This window comes from Alligator mississippiensis, chromosome 9 (genome assembly GCF_030867095.1).
Source record: "Alligator mississippiensis isolate rAllMis1 chromosome 9, rAllMis1, whole genome shotgun sequence".
NCBI lineage: Eukaryota > Metazoa > Chordata > Crocodylia > Alligatoridae > Alligator > Alligator mississippiensis.
Window position 1 is genome coordinate 48,030,017 of NC_081832.1, and position 17,828 is coordinate 48,047,844.

The 17,828-nt window shown below is 39.6% G+C and overlaps 1 protein-coding gene across 5 annotated transcripts in view; it reads right to left on the reverse strand.

The window, feature by feature from the left end:
• The window catches only part of RANBP17 (RAN binding protein 17), a 283,580-nt gene that overhangs the window by 121,091 nt on the left and 144,661 nt on the right, over positions 1 to 17,828 (reverse strand). For all 5 annotated transcript variants that reach the window (XM_059733449.1, XM_059733448.1, XM_059733450.1 and 2 more), the window contains one exon: positions 1,681 to 1,754. In XM_059733449.1, coding sequence (XP_059589432.1) covers positions 1,681 to 1,754 — 74 coding nt within the window. The remainder of the gene's footprint in view (positions 1 to 1,680; positions 1,755 to 17,828) is intronic.

Consider the following 17,828-nt stretch of genomic DNA (forward strand, 5'->3'; position numbering starts at 1 on the left):
CCCCTCCTTGCCAGAAAGATCACTCTGCTGCTCAACTTGCTGTTCAGTTGCCCTGGGACTGCAGAGCTAAAGGGAAGTATAATCTGGCCTCTGCCACCGGCCAGAGGACTCAGCTCACTCTACTGGATTGAAATAGTTAACTATTTATCTATTATGTAATTTAAAAAAATATATTGCTAAGCCTAAGCCAGCAGAAAAGCAGGATACAAATATTTTAAATAAATAAATAAATATAGTCCAGAGTTGCATTAACAACTTTTAAAATTATAGTGTTTTAAAACAATATAGATGCTAGTCTATACTGTGTGTTGTTTAACAAATTAATTTGTTTACTTACATAGGATTCCTGAAGTAGACTTTTCTCAGATGATGTTGTTCCTCCACTGGGTTGTATTAGCTTTTTGTATATGGCTTGTACTTTTTCAGGACAGTTTCTACATGTTATTAAATGTTTCTTCATTCTTATTACGTTGTTAGCATACTCCTGCCCACAGAATTTACATCTACCAACTTTCTTCCTTCCTTCAGTGGCTTAACTTCACTATAATGATACCACACACTAGGTTTTTTCTTATTAGGCATTATTATGACTACTTCAACGCAAAAGCACTAAAAAACTAACGGATCTTATACAAACATTTCCAACTTCCCCAACTCAAAGAAAGAAATGAGACATTGCTCCGCATGTTTGCTGAACTGAGAGTGAAACAAAAATTAATCACAGTTTTAGTTTTGGCTTTGGTTTCACTTTCAGTCTGAGATGAAATAAGAATTTTAGCTTTGGTTTTGATTTGACCTGCACAGCCAACTACATGGATTCATAACTTGGTTTTTGGTTTGGATTATTATGTGAGTGTATTTACCCTCCTGTTTACAAATCAATACAACATACCTATTTTCTCTCACTTCCTAGGGATAATCACCTGAAAAACAATAATTAAATGGAAAATTTCCTATGGAAAAATAAAGCACTGGAAAATTTTCCACCCTACATCTCTGCAGCTTCTATTCTTGTCTGCGTTCCTGCTCCCAGGTCCTCCATGAACTCATGCCTTCTGGATTCCATAATTTTAAGGAAGAGAATTCAGTCCAATCAACTCAACGTCTAGCTATGTTCTGAAAACTGAAGTGTGTAACTGACTGTAAGTGTGTTTCAACAGGTACCTTCCAGCATGTGTATTCCACAATGATGAGCATCAACCCAGGGAAATGAGGGCAATCTGCTGCAAAGGAGAACAAAGTAACTTCAGTGTGGATGATGCTCTTCAGTTTCGATGATGTTCTTTCTTGACTTTTACCAGTTTAAGAGTGATGTTGTAGCCAACCTACAAGCTGTTACCAGTGTACAAGTGAGAGGAAAACTATGTGGCCTTCCAGGCCCAACCACAAAGATAAATAATCATGTGTACATTCTCCATACATCCACAGTTCATGATTATAATGACCTGTTTAAGACTAATGGTATTTTGAAAAGAACCAATGCAATTTAAGCTCTTTTATCCCATATTCAAAAGTGATTTAGGTATTTGTAGTTTAAACCCCCTCTGAAAATTCACATTTACGAGCCTAAAGATGCATTTAAATTTTAAGACTTAAAAGTGTTTTAATTAAAATTACGTTTGTGAATTAAAACTGAATTTAGATCAACATTTAAGTAAAAGAAAAAAATAGCAGACTCACATTTTTGCCACAAATGTTTCAAGAACATGGCTGTCATCTGTTATTCCTAAGACTTCTGACATTCGAGCATACACCTGAAAATAAACATTGCAACAGTAGCATATTATATAAATGTATAAGTACAAAATATTACTTATTCTAAAATTACATTAATCCTTTCCTAGTTCGGTTTTGCTGAAGAGAGGCACATGCATGAACGTAGATTATTCTTCAGTCTGTCTGACCCTGGCTAAATGAGCATATGGATGATCCATATCCTTCAAGGCAGTGATTCAGGAATTAGGGGCTGATAGATTTTCACTTACCATTGCATAAACATGTCCTCCCATACAGAAACTTTAAATACTCAGCATAAACAATGCCCTCACTTTGTGGCTCAGGGAGCAAACCATCTCCTTTCAAGGAGGTAATGGTGCTTTATAAACAGCTTCAAATGGGTAGAGAAAAGCAACACAGTACAACATCAATATAATGAACTCCCATGACACAAGGAGAAAAGGTCATTAAAAGGTGTTTGCTACCCTAAGGTTAGCTAATTTGCTGTATGCTAATTATGAAAAAAATGGTTCCTGTTGTTGGGACTATTAAAACCAAGGGTTTATTATAATGAAGGCATAGTGCATATGATGTACTGTCCACCATACTCTAGCATCAGTAGCATGAACATAAACAACACTCCTCAGCTTTCATTTATATAGATTGTTACACAGCCAGTTGTGAAATCTGGTTGAATTAGATATTCCCTAGATTTCAATTTTGGGCTTTTTCTTCTCTTGGCAGTCAACTAACTTGAAGACATGTTTTCTAATAACTCTTTGTCCCGGGATATGTACTACTGCTCTTGTCCTAAAATTCCACCAGTCAGATCTAACTCCTCTTGTGACATAATTTATATCAATGAGTAGGCTAAGGGACTTGTAGCATTATACCTCAGATTTACCGGATAGTCTTTACAAGATGTTGTGACATTTTTACTAACCATAAAACTAATTACTTCGTACAACTCTGACAGAGCCAGAAAAACAGATGCTTTGTGAAATACTTCACTGTTGCTCTGCCAACATACCTTGCCAAACTACATAATCTCTGAGGTTCATTCAAGACCTGGACTAAAGACAGATTTACTAGCTAGTGCAACTCAGTTTAGTCTCTTTTAACCCTAATTGATGTCAGAACAAGGACTGTCAAATATTTAAACCTTCCACATTATGTGATCAGATCAAGTATCTACTAAGATCTAAAATGGGAGAAACAATTTCAGAACATGTGTAACCTAAGCCACCTAGTAATGAAAGGCTGGTGCCATCTAGTGCCAATTTTATTCTGGACCATTACTATCACACTATAAATTACACAGAATTACAGACTTAAAATACATCTCTTAAGATACTAAATTTATTTAAAGCAAATTCTATCACTTCAAGTGATGCTCACCTTCTCAGTTATTCTTGAAAAAAGAATTTTCTACTATGATGGAGCAAGTGACAATCATATATTCATGTTCTACACATTTCAACAGTTTTTAATCAAAATACAATAAATCCATGACTCAATCCAATTTTTGCTCTAATGAAAGACTACACCAAAGCTCAACAGCAAGGATATATTTACTTACAGTTTTGGACAAAAGTCAATTTTAATAAGATTATACTGTATTATGATAAAAATGTACACTGAACAGGACATTTATAAATAATAAAAGTATGATGACAAATAGTATAATCTCTCTCTCTATATTTTCAAAAATATTTGAGGAATTATCATTTATAGTACTGGTATTTAAACAGGTTTCAAAATATTTACAATAACATACTTAAATGTTCTTTTAAAACATTTAAGCACCTGGATTTTTATTCTGAAAACCACATGACTTTTGCAAAAAGTTTAAACTTAACTGTTTTCCTACTTTTTTTATATCTGATCTTTGAAAGTTTTATATTCCTTACTAACACGCACTGATATTCAAATGCTTTCTAACAAGGGGGAGAGAAAGCTAGACTGGATGTGAACAAGCATCTGCTTTACTATCGTTGGGTTATGTTGTCAAACTAGGCTTTCACCACATCCAAGTTTAATAAAATAAAATACTGGAACTGCAGTCAATGTTGACAAAGAGCAGTGCTTTAATCCACAATTATCCTTATAACTCTTACTACTCCTTTTATCATCCATTAGCTTTGATTCCCATTATCCCATCAAGAACTGTGTCAACGCTTGTGTCCCTGGGGATTCCCCTCAACTACTAGGATCTGACAGCCAAGGGTGAGTGCTAAACAGGATCATTACCTCTTAAATCCACTTATCTGATCCACTGAATAGTAAATTGAAAAGCTCATTAACAGCAACAATCTGATTTGTTTGCACATGTGACAGGGTCATTTTAAGTCAGGGTATGAATACACTGTTTGCTTTAAAGACTCCTACACATTTGTGACAAATTCTTAGCAAAAATGCATGATATTGAAGTGATTAGAAAACATCTACAACAAATACAATGCAATATAGGTATAAAAGTGGCAGTCACAACTATAAGTCTGCTCAACTTAATTACACTTGAACACTTACTATGAAAAATCTAAACAAAATCAGATTTAGCTGTACTCAACATTTCTTGCATTCATACAATTCCTCCTTCTCCATGTAATCTGTGGAGAATGTAACTGTTATGTTACCTTTCATGGCACAAGGCAGGGTAGAGATGTACCTTATGTTACATTTTATATTGCCTTCTGTAATTCAGTAATCCTTTGTTCTCAGTCAAGTATTTGGGGAAAATACTGCAATTCCCTCATACAGGGTGCGTCTACACATGCACATTTACAGTGCAGCAATAAAAATAATTGGGCAGTACAGGCATGTCTACACGTGGACACCCATACTGTGCAGTAAATATGGCAATTTACACCAACTTGAGTGTAAATTTGATATCTGCATCATGCAGGTATCAAATTTATGCCCGATTAATTACTGCACACCTACACGTGTAGATGCCTTACTATATAGTAACACTATGAACTGACATGGGACTATAGCACTTTAATGCCTGCACATGTAGACACTGGCCTATTCCCGTTTACTGTGCAGTAATTAACTGCACAGTAAATTCAAGCCAGCATAAATGCACATGTAGACATGCCGACAGTGCAGTACAGTGATTCTCAATCAGGGTGTGCTGAGATCCTCTGAAGGGTGACACAAGGTATGAGGAGATAGGCAAGGTGTGAGGAGATAAGCAGATAAGCACAGGCTCAGGCTTGTCTCTGTCTGGCCAATTCCCCACCCCCACTGCTCAGCTCCTCTGCAAGAAAGTAACTACTGTTATATACAAATTACTGTATTTACTCAAACCAAAGAGGGTTTTTTCCCCAGTCAATATCTTAAATTCAAGTACAAGGTAGAGAGGTGGCAAGGTAGCTCCAGCTGCTCCAGTCCCAACCTGGGCTTGGGGTCCCTGCCACACTCCCTGCAACCTTTGCTCTCTCTTGACTAGGCAGCAGCTCCAGCCCTAGTTCCAACCAATGCTGCAAATTGTTACTGCCACAGACATTGAAGCCTGGCTGGGTAGGGGCTAGAGCTGGGACTTAGGGTAAGTGGCAAGGGGATCAAGCAGGAGGGCAGTGGCACAAGGGGGTTGGCACAGGAGTTAAAGGCAACAGTGGGGGTAGGAGACAGAGGGGTGTCATTAATGAGGGGACAGGAGGCAAGCTGCAGCAAGGGCAAGAAGTCGAGTCATTTGACTCCCCCTGCTGCCAGCCCCCATGCCACTGTTTCCCTTGCTGCAATGGGTGGAGAGACATGAATTTAAGATGACAGCCCAATAATCAGATTTTATACAGGGAAAATTATAATTCATTTATAAATTTTCCATCTACAGAATCTAATTATTGGGGGATCATCTTTAATTTAAAGTTGTCTTGGATTTTGGTAAATATGGTAGTTTTGAGTGGTAGTTTTGCCACTCAGTTCACAAAAGATCTGGATGGATGCCTCATGCTCAAAAACGTTAAGAACCATTCGTGTAGGAGATATTTGTGAGCTACATATACATTCTTAGTTGCATTTTGAGTTTGTTCTGAAAATTGTAAAGAAATGTAAATATCTATAAAAAACATCATTACCAAGAAGACAATACTCTCATGCTTTGAGAAATGCCATGGTTCTTGGGCACCGGGAGTGCTGAATGCAAGCATTTTTGGACATAAAACATATGACAATTTTAACAAGGGGAATGTACACAGAGTACTACAGGGGTGTGTGACAGGTGTGCAGAAACTGCTCTTGTTTTACATTTCTAATTTAAAAATAAGTTAGATTTACTTGGCTTATATCACTGGGTCACAAACAAAGGAGCAATGTATGTGCTCAGATAGGCTGAGTTCCAGGGACTGCATGGAGATGCTCTTTCTGAGGTATCTGAATCCTAAACCAGTCCATAAAACAGGAAAATGCAAGTTCTGAGACATTCACATGCCTTTAGATCCCTTAAATAAAATGGATTCCTCCATAAATTGGAAAAATCTTATATAGAAATATTTTATATTAAGCTAAAAGCACCAGCTTTAGAATCTGTAGAGCTTCTACATAATTATTCTTAAACCTTTTCAACAGCAGTATCTGCAATTTCACAAGGGGTCACAGAATCAATGCATACCACTGTGTGCCAATATCATAACATAGTATTATAGGAAAGTATGGCATCCCTTATTTTCCCATCTAATTCCCACCTTTCCCCTAATGAAGGCAGGATCATCCCAGACTACACAATCTCAGCCAAGTGTCTGTTCCACACGCTCTTGAAAATTTCCAGTGATGGAGATTCCACAACCTTCTCTAGGCAGCCTGTTCCAATGACTGACCCTCATAGTGAGAGTTCCTCCTAATTCACAACCTAAATTTTCTTTGCTACATCTTGAGTCTATTGCTGCTAGTCCTGTTTCCTATAGCCACAGAGAAAAGTGCATTTCCAACCTCTCTATAACCCTTCAGGTATTTGAAGGCTTTTATAAAATCCCCCCACTCTGCTTCAGTCTTCTATTTGCCAGGTGAGTCTATGAACTTCACTTCATCAACCTCCTAGATACAGTAACTCATGGACTCAATATAGACATTGGATTTATGACACACTATAACCTGCCCAACATCTGACTCCTCAGGTACCTCTCCACTTTTACCTGCTACATTCCCCTCCCTGCCCACCACAGTCTGTCCCTCACCCCAACACCTCAATTTACATTTTCATTGACTGGCTTTCTTGCCTGCATTGCATGCCAGCCTCTGGCTTCTTTACTATTCTTTCCATCCAGGAAGAGCACACACACCAACTACAGATGCTTCCTCAGCCTGACAAATGGTTTTAAACCCAAAAGCTTTCAAAGATATATTTCTCCAACTATTCAGTTGGTCAAATAAAAGATATCAGACTGGCCCAAAGAACCTTGTCTGCCTTGTCTGTGTTAAGGCAGAGCAGGATGAAGTCAGCAGGAATGGTAGCCTGTAACAGGGGGCCTTTCCAGTGTGGGTGAGATCTCAGCCTGCCCACCTGTTTCTGGGGCAACCACCCGCCCCTCTTTCATCTGCCATGCCTTGATGGAAAACCAATACAGATGTTACCCAGGTGGGAGGCTGCCTGTTTAGGCCCCTGATGTTTAGTGATGACATCCGTTCCGCAACTCCATACCTCCCCTACGCTGTGGCCCATGCCTCGCAGATGGCATCCCAGGCAGCTAAGCTCACCTGGAACTTCACAACTCCACTGCAACCAGCAAGCCTCAGGCCTCTCAAAGCTCTTACAGGTCTGGACTTTCTCTAGCCAGGACTGTGTGTACGTGTGGTGGCTGGAGGTTATAAGGCACCTCCTACCCGCCTTTCACCAGGGAGGTTTGTGGTCCTGGCATTTCTTGGGGGCTGCTGTGCCACCAACAGTCCCACCAGGCCTCCTGCAGCCTCCTGATAGGGTGTAGTTTTTGGTTGTTCCCAGGACCTGCGGCTTCCTCCTTCTCCCTAGCCCTGGCCCATACCTTTAAGTTTGTCCTGGCATGGGAGTTCAGCAGGGAGATGTTCTTCTCCTGCTGGCTGGTGATACAGTGAGTGCAGCCTCCAGCTCTGAGAGCAGGGCATTAAATGGTTAAAAAAATAAATAAAAAAGGAAATACGTGTGGACTCCTGGAGCTTGGGGAACTCCAGCAGCAGGAGTTTCACCTTTAGGAACACCAGCTGCTCCACCAAACCAGGATCCAAGGAGGTGTGGTGGGGTATCACAACATCCCCAGCAATGTTGAACACCCCCTCACTCGGAATACTCATCAGTGGACAGGACAGGTGTTCCCAGGCAACTGTGGCCAGATCCTGCCACATCCGGCTGCAGCTTGCACAGTAGGCCAAGGGGTTGCAGAGCAGTGGCTCCACCTCCTTGGCGAGATAGGTAGCCACTGAGGGTTTGGTGCTACCTGCCCAATGCTGGGATCTGGGGCCTCTGGACCCCAATATGGAAGCCATGCCCTTGGCCCACATTGGCAGCACCTGTGGTGGAGGAGACTGGCTGGTGACTGGAGTGCTGGCACAGGACAGTTGTTCCTCCTCTTCCACGTCCCTCTGCCTCTGCCCTTCTGCATCCCTGACTCTGTTTACCAGCACCTCCATCCAGTGATCCAGGGTTTTGGTGGCATACATGCTCCCCTTCACCCTCAGGTTACACAAGGCCACCTGGACCGTACTGGACTGCAATGGATACAGCCATTTCTTGATGCCCTTCTTCAGCTGCTTCACCAGTGCTTGCACCTCTGGTGACAGCAGCTTGCCCCAGCCAGAAACATTGATCCCCTGGAACTTCTCCATTTGGTTCTGAAGTTCCCTCACTATAGGGATCACCTGGCTAAGGAAGGCATTGCCAGTGATGAGGCTCTTGGAGGCCTTGAGGAATGGCTTGAGGACCACCAAGATCTGGGAGATGGTATCCCACTCTGTTTTGTTAAGGGGGCCATTGATCCCAATCTCCCTGAGAAAGGCCATCTCATGGATGGTCTTCAGTTGCTCCACCAGCCTTTTGAGCATCAAGTATGTGGAGTTCTACTGAGTCTCCAAATCCTGCATGATTTGTGCTGCGGGATGCTCAGCTCTGCCTGTTTACCTGCAGCATCTTGCCCCCCTTGATGCTTCGGTGGAATTAGCCTGCCAGCTTCCTGCATTTTGAAATGAGATGGCTGGTTGTGACAGCGCCCTCACCAGCAGCTCTGTCCCCCTCCAAGGCATCCCTGAGGTGGAACTTGTGTGCCACACAGCGGATGCTAACGTAGTTGGCATCACAGACTACCTTGACCATATCGGCCCCGTTGTCAGTGACCATGAAACAGCAGGTGAGCTCACCCTGCCCAATAAGCCACCCCTGAGCCATGTGGTTCATGGATCCCATGATCTCCATTGCCGTGTGGGACTCATTCATCGCCTCTGCTTGAAGGAGAGCCCATTGGTGGCCTGAATGATTGTACCAGTGCCCTGTGAGGGAGAGGTAGGCATGATCTCCACCCTGGCTGCTCCAGATGTCTGAGGTGAATCGTTTGCCCACCTGCAGACCTGCCTTGTGCAGCTCCTCCCTCAAGTACTCCCTGCATGCCTCAAACAGGGAGGGCACGACTGTCCTGCTGAAAGTGGTGCATGCAGTATGATGGGGCCACGAGCGCCATGAGCTGCCTGAACCCTGGCTACTGGCCAAAGGAGAAGGGCTGGCCATCCAGAGCAAGCATCTCCCCAGTACTCTGGGTGACCTTGCTTGCCTTTGGAATACGCCCCCCTTTCCCTCTGCCTTCCCCTCACTGGTCCAGGGTGGCCTGCCTCTGCTTCTGGGGGACGGGGGCTTTGAAGCAAGAGGGGAACTTCCCTTTGGGCATGCTCCCACTGGTGCCAGGCTGAGGAGGAAAAAGAGCAAGGGGCTGGTGCCTTCTGAGATGCATCAGCATCCCCGTGGTGCTGAAGTGTTTCTCGTCCTCGCTGCGGCTGGTCTTGCATCAGCAGTGCAGGCAGATAGCATATGTGGGATCATCTGCCACCTCAAAATTATTCCACACTACATGATCTCCTTGCTTCTGGGGTGTGGGTGGGGATCCTGTCTTATTCCCCTCCTCAGCAGGCAGAGGCACAACAACAGGAGCAGCTGACTCAGCTGAGTCACTTGCCTCCACAACCTCAACCCCCTCCGAGGTGCTTTCTGGAGAAGGAGACCTGGCTCTAGGGGAACTCAGGGGTGTGGAGCACAAACTCTGATTCTCCCTCTTTCCCCAGAACTTCTCTGGCTATGCCACTGCGCTCCCCTGGTTCCAGATCCAGCTCCTTCTCTGGCACTGGAAGGCTCAGACTGGGAACTGAAATTGGGGTGTAGAAGACTATAATGCTTGTGGTCCTGGGGGTTATTATTATTGCTAGTGTTAGTGGAGGTGGGGCAGGTGCACACACTGCTCCCACCTCCTTGCTACCACTAGCAGCAGAAGTCTCATGCCTGGTAGAAAAGAGGGTGCATCTAAGTTTGGGGGGAGGGAAACTTACAGCTCTCCCTCTGTCTCCTCTCGCTCCCCATGCCAGAAGACCTAGTACCTGCCTTTCCAGCACACTTCATGTTTGGTGTGCTAGAAAATGTGTGTCTGTGTGCTGTATCTGTATAGTGCTTTCCTGCACAGTGATGAGACACTGCCAGGCAAAGTACAGCTTTCTTTTTGTTTGGGGTGAAAACAAATAAGAAGAATAAATAACAGAATTGTTTGGGAAGAAATACTTGAAAGGGAACAACAAACAATAGGGATGGTAGGCAAGGGTAAGTGCAAAAGGATTGGCTAATGGCTTGCTACAACTTGTTAGCAACAGACTACCTACTGCTACCAGCCTAGACGCTTCAGATGCTGTGCTCTGCTGCTCGTGTTGCAAGAGACAGATCTCACAAAAGGCAGACAGTAGTTCACAAACAGCCTTATATATTCTTTCTCTGTCCCTCCCCCAGAGCACTGGGATTGGAAGGGACCCCAGGGACAGATCACAGACACTGGCCAGCTACAGATGTCAATATCAGAACAGTCCTTCCCCCCCTTCTTCCCCCCTCTTCTGAGTTTCTGTTTCTCCTCAAGCCCGCCTCCGAAACATTCTGAAACATCCAAAATATTCCAAAACATTTTGGATGGTTCCATTTTGTTTCGAAGATGTTTTAGAGCCTTTCATTTCATTTTGGATTCAGCGTTTCGAGCACCAAAATGGGCCAAAACACCTCTAAAACAAAACGGCTGCTGAAGTTTCACATAGTCCTAATAAGTAATGGCTCTGAAATTACCTCAGCTAATTTCTTCAGTAGCCTAAGGTACATCCCCTGCTAACATGAAAGTATCTAGCTTCTTTGAGTAATCCTTAAACTGTTCTTCTACTACCCTAAGTTGTCTCCTTCCCCATCTTTGCTGCCTACTGTGCTCATCATCTAGTAGCTGCCTCTATTTGTGGAGACTCAAGTAAAAAAGGCATTGGATACTTCAACCTTCTCTGCATCATCTGTAACTAGATTGGCTTCTACATTTTGTAAGGGCCCTACAGTTTTTTGGATTTTCCTCTTGACATACTTGTAGAATCCCTTTTTGTTGCCATTTATGTTCCTTTCTTTGCCCCTTATCTCATATCATGCCTTGATTGAAGTTCACAAAAAGAAAATGCAACATAGTTTTTTTTTGAGGTTTTCCAATCAATTCTGCAAGTGGAATTCAAGAGAATGAAGGACAAATTCATGGAAATCTGGACAGGCAGTTATTTCAGCTTACAATACTAGCAGCTCCTCATGACCACAGAAACTGAAGGTACATATAAAAAGTTCTGGTTTGAACCAATATTTCCATGACTACAGCCAGTAAGCACGTCACAAATAATACAATAATAAGAATGAAGAAAATGAATGTAATAGTGAAGGGAAGGACAAGTAACTAGTGAAGCATCTTGGCAAGAGTGGGTGGAGGACATTCTGAACCAATGTCACAATACACTTCCTTTATCTGTACAACTAAAATAACTCATTAGCACTTAATACTGTAATTCATCATGTACTCAAATTACATACAGATACTCTTCTTCCTCACTAATCTGAGGTTCATTTGCTACACTACATAACAAGGAGGGAGACAGTGAAATATAAATATATGAACAGAGACAGAATTTTCTGAAGCAATTCTAATGTAATTAAAATTTAAGAAAACATAGAGAAATAACTTGGTAAGCACTTTAAAAATTAAAGTTTTATTTCTCTGTGTTCATCTACTCTTTGGCCTTACATAGGATTAGCTTTGGGTTTTTTGTACTATCATTATAACTCTGAAGAACCTAATTATGTCAATCCTTAAATGTGAAAGAGATTACAGAACTGGGAAACTCAGAATATGAGTTCTTAAAGGTTGTATGGCTATATAATGACAGTCGCAGAAATTCAATAACAGCACTGTATGGAATGTACTCAAACGCACCACATGAAACAAATTAAAACAGAGCAATGAATCTCTCACACTGTGCAAATAAGAGAATAGAAGAAAATGTTGATTCTATATGTTTCATAAGGCTGTTATAATGAATTAAGATTTGGGATAATGAATCTTTAGAAAATTGCAGTTAAGTTATTACCCTAAGGCATACCATCAGTGCTTAAGATGTTATAACATCCTGAAAGCTCTCCATGTCTTGCTGCAGAGAACTAACATAGAAGATAACATTAAAACATTTTGTCATCAGATACTGAGTCATGAAGTGCAATTCTCTTTCACTCTGTGCAACAGCCACAAAAATCAAGAAAATTTCTAGGTTACCTATGCACTTCCATTCTGGCCTGAAAAGATCCGTAGGTGACTAAGACTTGGGCGACTTAGTATTCTCAGAAACAAGTCACTGACATAAGCAGCTAATTCCATCAAGCTCTGTTGCAATCCAGATTCACTTGGGAAGCAAATTAACTCTGCTTAAGTCCTGATATCTCCTTGGAGGAAAAAAAACAAACCCTATAATGAATAACATTTTGAAGCTGCGATCACCCATACTTTGATGGAGGATAGAAGGGGATGGCCCACCCATCTTTTGTCAACAGTTTAGTTTGAGAGTACTTTCCTGGAAAATGGGAGGCTTGGGTTATAATCCTTCCTCAGCCTGATGGGGTCAGAATCCACATCTTGCCCTTCCCAGATGATCTCTGAATCAGCAGGTTAATGGCTTGGGCAGGACTGAGAACATCCTCTATTCTTCCAGCCAAGAGTGCAACATTCATGGGGCAAAAGGATGAAAAGCAGGAAGAAATACTACTCTGGTCTAGTGAGGAGGCCACTCTCATGGGAAGGAAGGAGCCCTGTGCTATAGTCTCTATTCCCAAAACTGTTTATGCATTTGAATAAAATAGTCATTGGATAAAATGGGATAGTTTTTCAGGCACTTTCCTGGCAGTGGGCGATGTAGTTTTAAAACTCTTTAGGCTGAGTAGGACCTAGACTCATTAGGCTACTGGGCCAAAGGTGGGTGGGCTCTCCTTATCTACCCAATTACCCTGAAGTCAGTGCTGTTGTCATTTAGATATACCAATTCAAGTAAGCATTGAGCAAGTTAGATGCTGGTATAAGGGAAAGTTCCAGTAAGTATCTTATCTCTGAGCAAGCAGGATCATGACATGATCAAAGTGGATAAAATGCTCCCCTTAAGTCCATCTCACTGAAAAAATGGGAGAGCTATGCAACTCCCCAGGGAGCAACAGAATTAGGCTCTGGAGACACACAAGTCTTCCCAGAATAAGAATGAAATAGCTATGCACCTCCCAGGCCATCAAGTGGCTGCTAAGTCTTAAGTGTCTCAAAGGCAGAATAGGATCTGGGCCTGGATGTATGTCTACTTGATTGAAAATATTGCACAGAGATATTTTTATCATGACAATCATTCTATGAGACAACATTTTTAAAAAGTACTTGCAGACTATAATAATTAGGGTATTGTAACTTTAACTCAACATCACAGGTTAAATGAGACCTGATAAAGAATGCTCTGCATTTGATAGCCTGTCTTAACATTATCCCTACTACACAGTTGGTCCAATAAAAAATATCACCCTAAGAAATCCTTGTCTCTAGGTTATATGTGAGCATATTGTAATTATGTGTAGAATAACCCATATATTCAAAATCTGCACAATGGGTGCCCTCTCCTGCAAGACAGACAGAATATTCTATTAACACTGGAGAGTTGTGCTCATATGTTCATATTAAGGTGATATTAGCACTTAATACTACCATTAAGAATTGTTCTTGATGTTCCACTCTCATTAGCTCAAGTAATAGAATTCACAGGATGATTAAACCCCAGACTCTTTAAATAAAGTGCATGTCACACTTTAGATACATTTTTCTTAATGGAATTGCTCTTTTATTTGGTTGAATTTGTTTTGAGTGAAAACTGAAATTCATCTATTCTTTTAATCCTGTCTTCAGTGTTCCCTCTCCCTTCCTCAACCTCTTTTGACTTATCCACCATTTTCTACTTTTCTTATTTTGGAAGCACATGGAGAAGAATGAGAATTTTTTTGGACAGTGATTTGTATTCTAGCTGTACTTAATGTGAAAGCATTGGGTTGTTGTTAGTCTTTTAATAGTTTTTCTAATATCAATAGATATTTTAGTCTATTACTTGGTGTACTTAACTTGCAAAAAAGGGATGTATTGTGACAGAAGCAGTTAACCCAGTATAAAATGCATGTATATCAAATTCTATTCTGCTTTGATTTTAGCATAAAATCCCTAAAAATAATGTGGATGTTTATGATTTAAGTAAGGAATTCTAAAGTCTTAAAAGGTTTACTTGATTCAACTGAAGATGCCAGCAACTACTAGTTTTAAGGAAGTTTTGGAGGTCAATAGACTAGGTGTGCATCTGCAGCCCTTCAAACATGCTTTGTGTTAAAGATAACTTTAGGTTTCATTTTCTTTCTATTTTCCTTGCTAGACATTTCAGTTAATTCATTAGATCTTGTTTTAACCATTCATGTATGCACATCCTTAATTTTAAAAATTGTGTAAATCCATTGCTTTTAAATAAAGTCCTAGGTAAGTGTTTAAGTTGTATTTTGTCTTTTTTTCTCTAGCTCCCTCCTCCAGATATTAGTAGCAGTATGGTGGGAACTTGAGAAAATATTTGTAATGGTTCTCACTAAAAACTCTATAGTTTTAATTTTAGAACAGTCCCTGACTATCACTAAAATTCACAGGCTTTCAGAATCCAGTTCTGTGGTAGGAGTCTCCAGGAGGTAATCAGTACCATACAGTGCACTGCATAGATTGAAACACTGTATGCAGTCAGGTGTTTCTTTTAATGACAAAAACATAACTGCTGAAAACCTGTAATGATTAAGATTAACCAATATTTTAAGGACCAATATATGAGAACAAATTTATTTCAGTAAGACAATTCCAAGGAGAAATAACAACATTTAGATATGGATAGAAATTTCAACGTTCTTATTTGCAGTGAAAACTATAAAAATATTATGCGACTACATTCTATTACATGTGCTTAACTTCAATACAGTTAAAACTTAAGTATACTTGAAAATGAGTTTTTTCAGTTAAATGTAAATAATAAAAGTAGTAATAATATAATTTGTAATGGTTTATTCCTAAAAGTGTGCAACATTTGGAATTTCCCGTTGACCTCAAATAGTAGCTGTGGGTACCCAGAACCATTCAGCATCAAGCTTTGCATATCTATTACATGTTTTAATAAGATTTTTTTTGCACGTTTATCCTAAAGCATTAGAAGTGTTACAGCCACCATAGCTAAGACTAGCAATTTGAACAGCACTCTTTGGCAAGCCAGAAATAAGATAATTGTTCAACACAGGCCGGCTCTTCTGAAATACTGGAAGCATTGCCTGTAATTATAGACATCTGTCATTGCTAGCCACTCAGTAGTAACCCTGACATCAATATACAACTATAACACTAAACTGCCTGCAGGCATAGCAATGGAGGCCAGATACGAGAGGCGGGCAATCATCTGCTTCATCCAAACTATCTGTCAAAGGTTTCCAACCACAAATAGCTCTTACGTTTTGTATCCTTAGGATAATATGTTGATTTATTTTAGAACCTCTAATATTTACAGTCTAGGCCATCTACTAAAATAAAGAAACAAACCTTATGGCTAATGGAGGCAGTTACTGTTCAAAATCATCATGAAAGATCATAGCTCACAACTCAAATGTTAAACATTGATGACTGTTTTGAACATGCACCTGTGTATAAACTTTTTTTTAAAAACAAAATTTGTGATTATTCCCAAGTGCAATTTACAATGGTCAATACAGTTGCGTCAGCCAATATGTTGTCAAACTGATTGGAAGAAATATTTGTATTTTAAAACTCTAGGTGTCTTTTACAAAGCTATATAAAGTAAGCTGAAGTGTGCTAAACTTCAATGTCTGAGTATAGGGAACAGTTAGCTTTCTGAGTGTTTTCTTATACAAAATTCATTATAAAAGCAATTTGTGATTTATTAGTGCACATAGATATATTATTAATTCCTGGTAGGAGACTGAAGTAGGACCTTAACCAGTAAAAGTTTCCTGAAATTTACTGGTAGCTGTAGAATAACATAAAAAAAAGGAAGCTAAAACATAATTTTAGATCCCTTAAACTTTACTTTTCTGTCTTCAGTCTAAAATAAATTGGAGAAGGGCAAAAAATTGTTCTTGGTTTAAGCTAATTAGGAATTAACATCCCTACAATTATCATAATTTGTTATTAACAAACCTGAGATTTCTTAGTATGATCACAACAGCCTCTGTTGAAGAGAAACTATTAATTACTAGACAGACAGTTAGCTTACAAGTGAGCTGCATTTTAAAAACCTCCTTTAAAATACAATTGCTAAATGCCTTACAGTGCTGTAATGTGAGACAGGTTCAAATCTTATTACTTCACTGAAATTAAAACCTAAGTTTTAATACTGTTCAAGTCGAACAATGATTCCACACTTTATTGCTTTTGAAATCCCTTGATGATCATAGGAAAAAATGCCCTCGAGAAAAAAAGACTCTGTTTTCGATAAACAGAAAATACAGTTTGCACTCTTAGCCTCTTTGTCATCACAAAAAAAGGATTTAATGCCAATTCTTTAAAAAAAGACTTTTTTCACAAAATGTGCACCTTGTGTGCCATTTGTAAAATCAGTTCACTTTCTTTTATTTATTACTGCAGCGCGGCAAGGCAATAAAGCAGCTACTGATAGCTAATAAATTACATGCCTTTTAAAACAATTCTCCAGCTACAAAAACTTGTAACTACAAAGGTTTACATTTACATGGTACATCATGTGAAATGTCTATATTTATGTCCTATTAGCCAAGCAAGGAAAATCTGACCCTTTACCTAACAGTTGAGCATGAAACAGGTTGTAAGTAAGACAAAACAGAGAATAGCTTCCTTATTTTAGGTTTTTCTAAAGATACACACAATTTCATGAAAAAAGCTTGGTGGCAGGCTTGGCAAAATCATTTGTGTGCAAAGTAGTTTAAATAAAATGTATTTCTAAAGATGTCCTCCAAACCACCTTGATGAAAAAAGGTTCATTAATTTTTCAATTATACTCTCCATAACTGGCAGTCATTTATTGTTAAATATACTGATTCCAGTGGGTTTTTAGTAATAATTGCAATATGTATTTATATTATATGCAGCAAAAAACAGTAGTACTATTTTTAATTAATTACATTTATAGATCCCTAAGAAAGTACTTTTTGGGTGAAAAACAGATTTTAAAATACATATGGAGTTTAAGCATTTCCTGAAGGTATACAGACAATGAAATAAGATTGTGTTTTATATATCTATTAAACTCATTAAAAGCTGCTCTTAAATAATGTTCTGGCCTATTATAATTGGTATAAGCAATTATATCTAAGCCATATATAATGCTGATGCATATTTTATTCTCCTATATTTTAGACTATATTATTTTTATGTTGATATGCTAAATTATTTTCATACATTTGTTCTTCATTTCTTGACTCTAAATATTAAGTGAAGAACTGTATTCTTTTTAACTCTCAATATAATCAAGATATTTTATTTATAAAGTATTGGCCTATTATTAATTTCCTCCATTTCCTGATATTT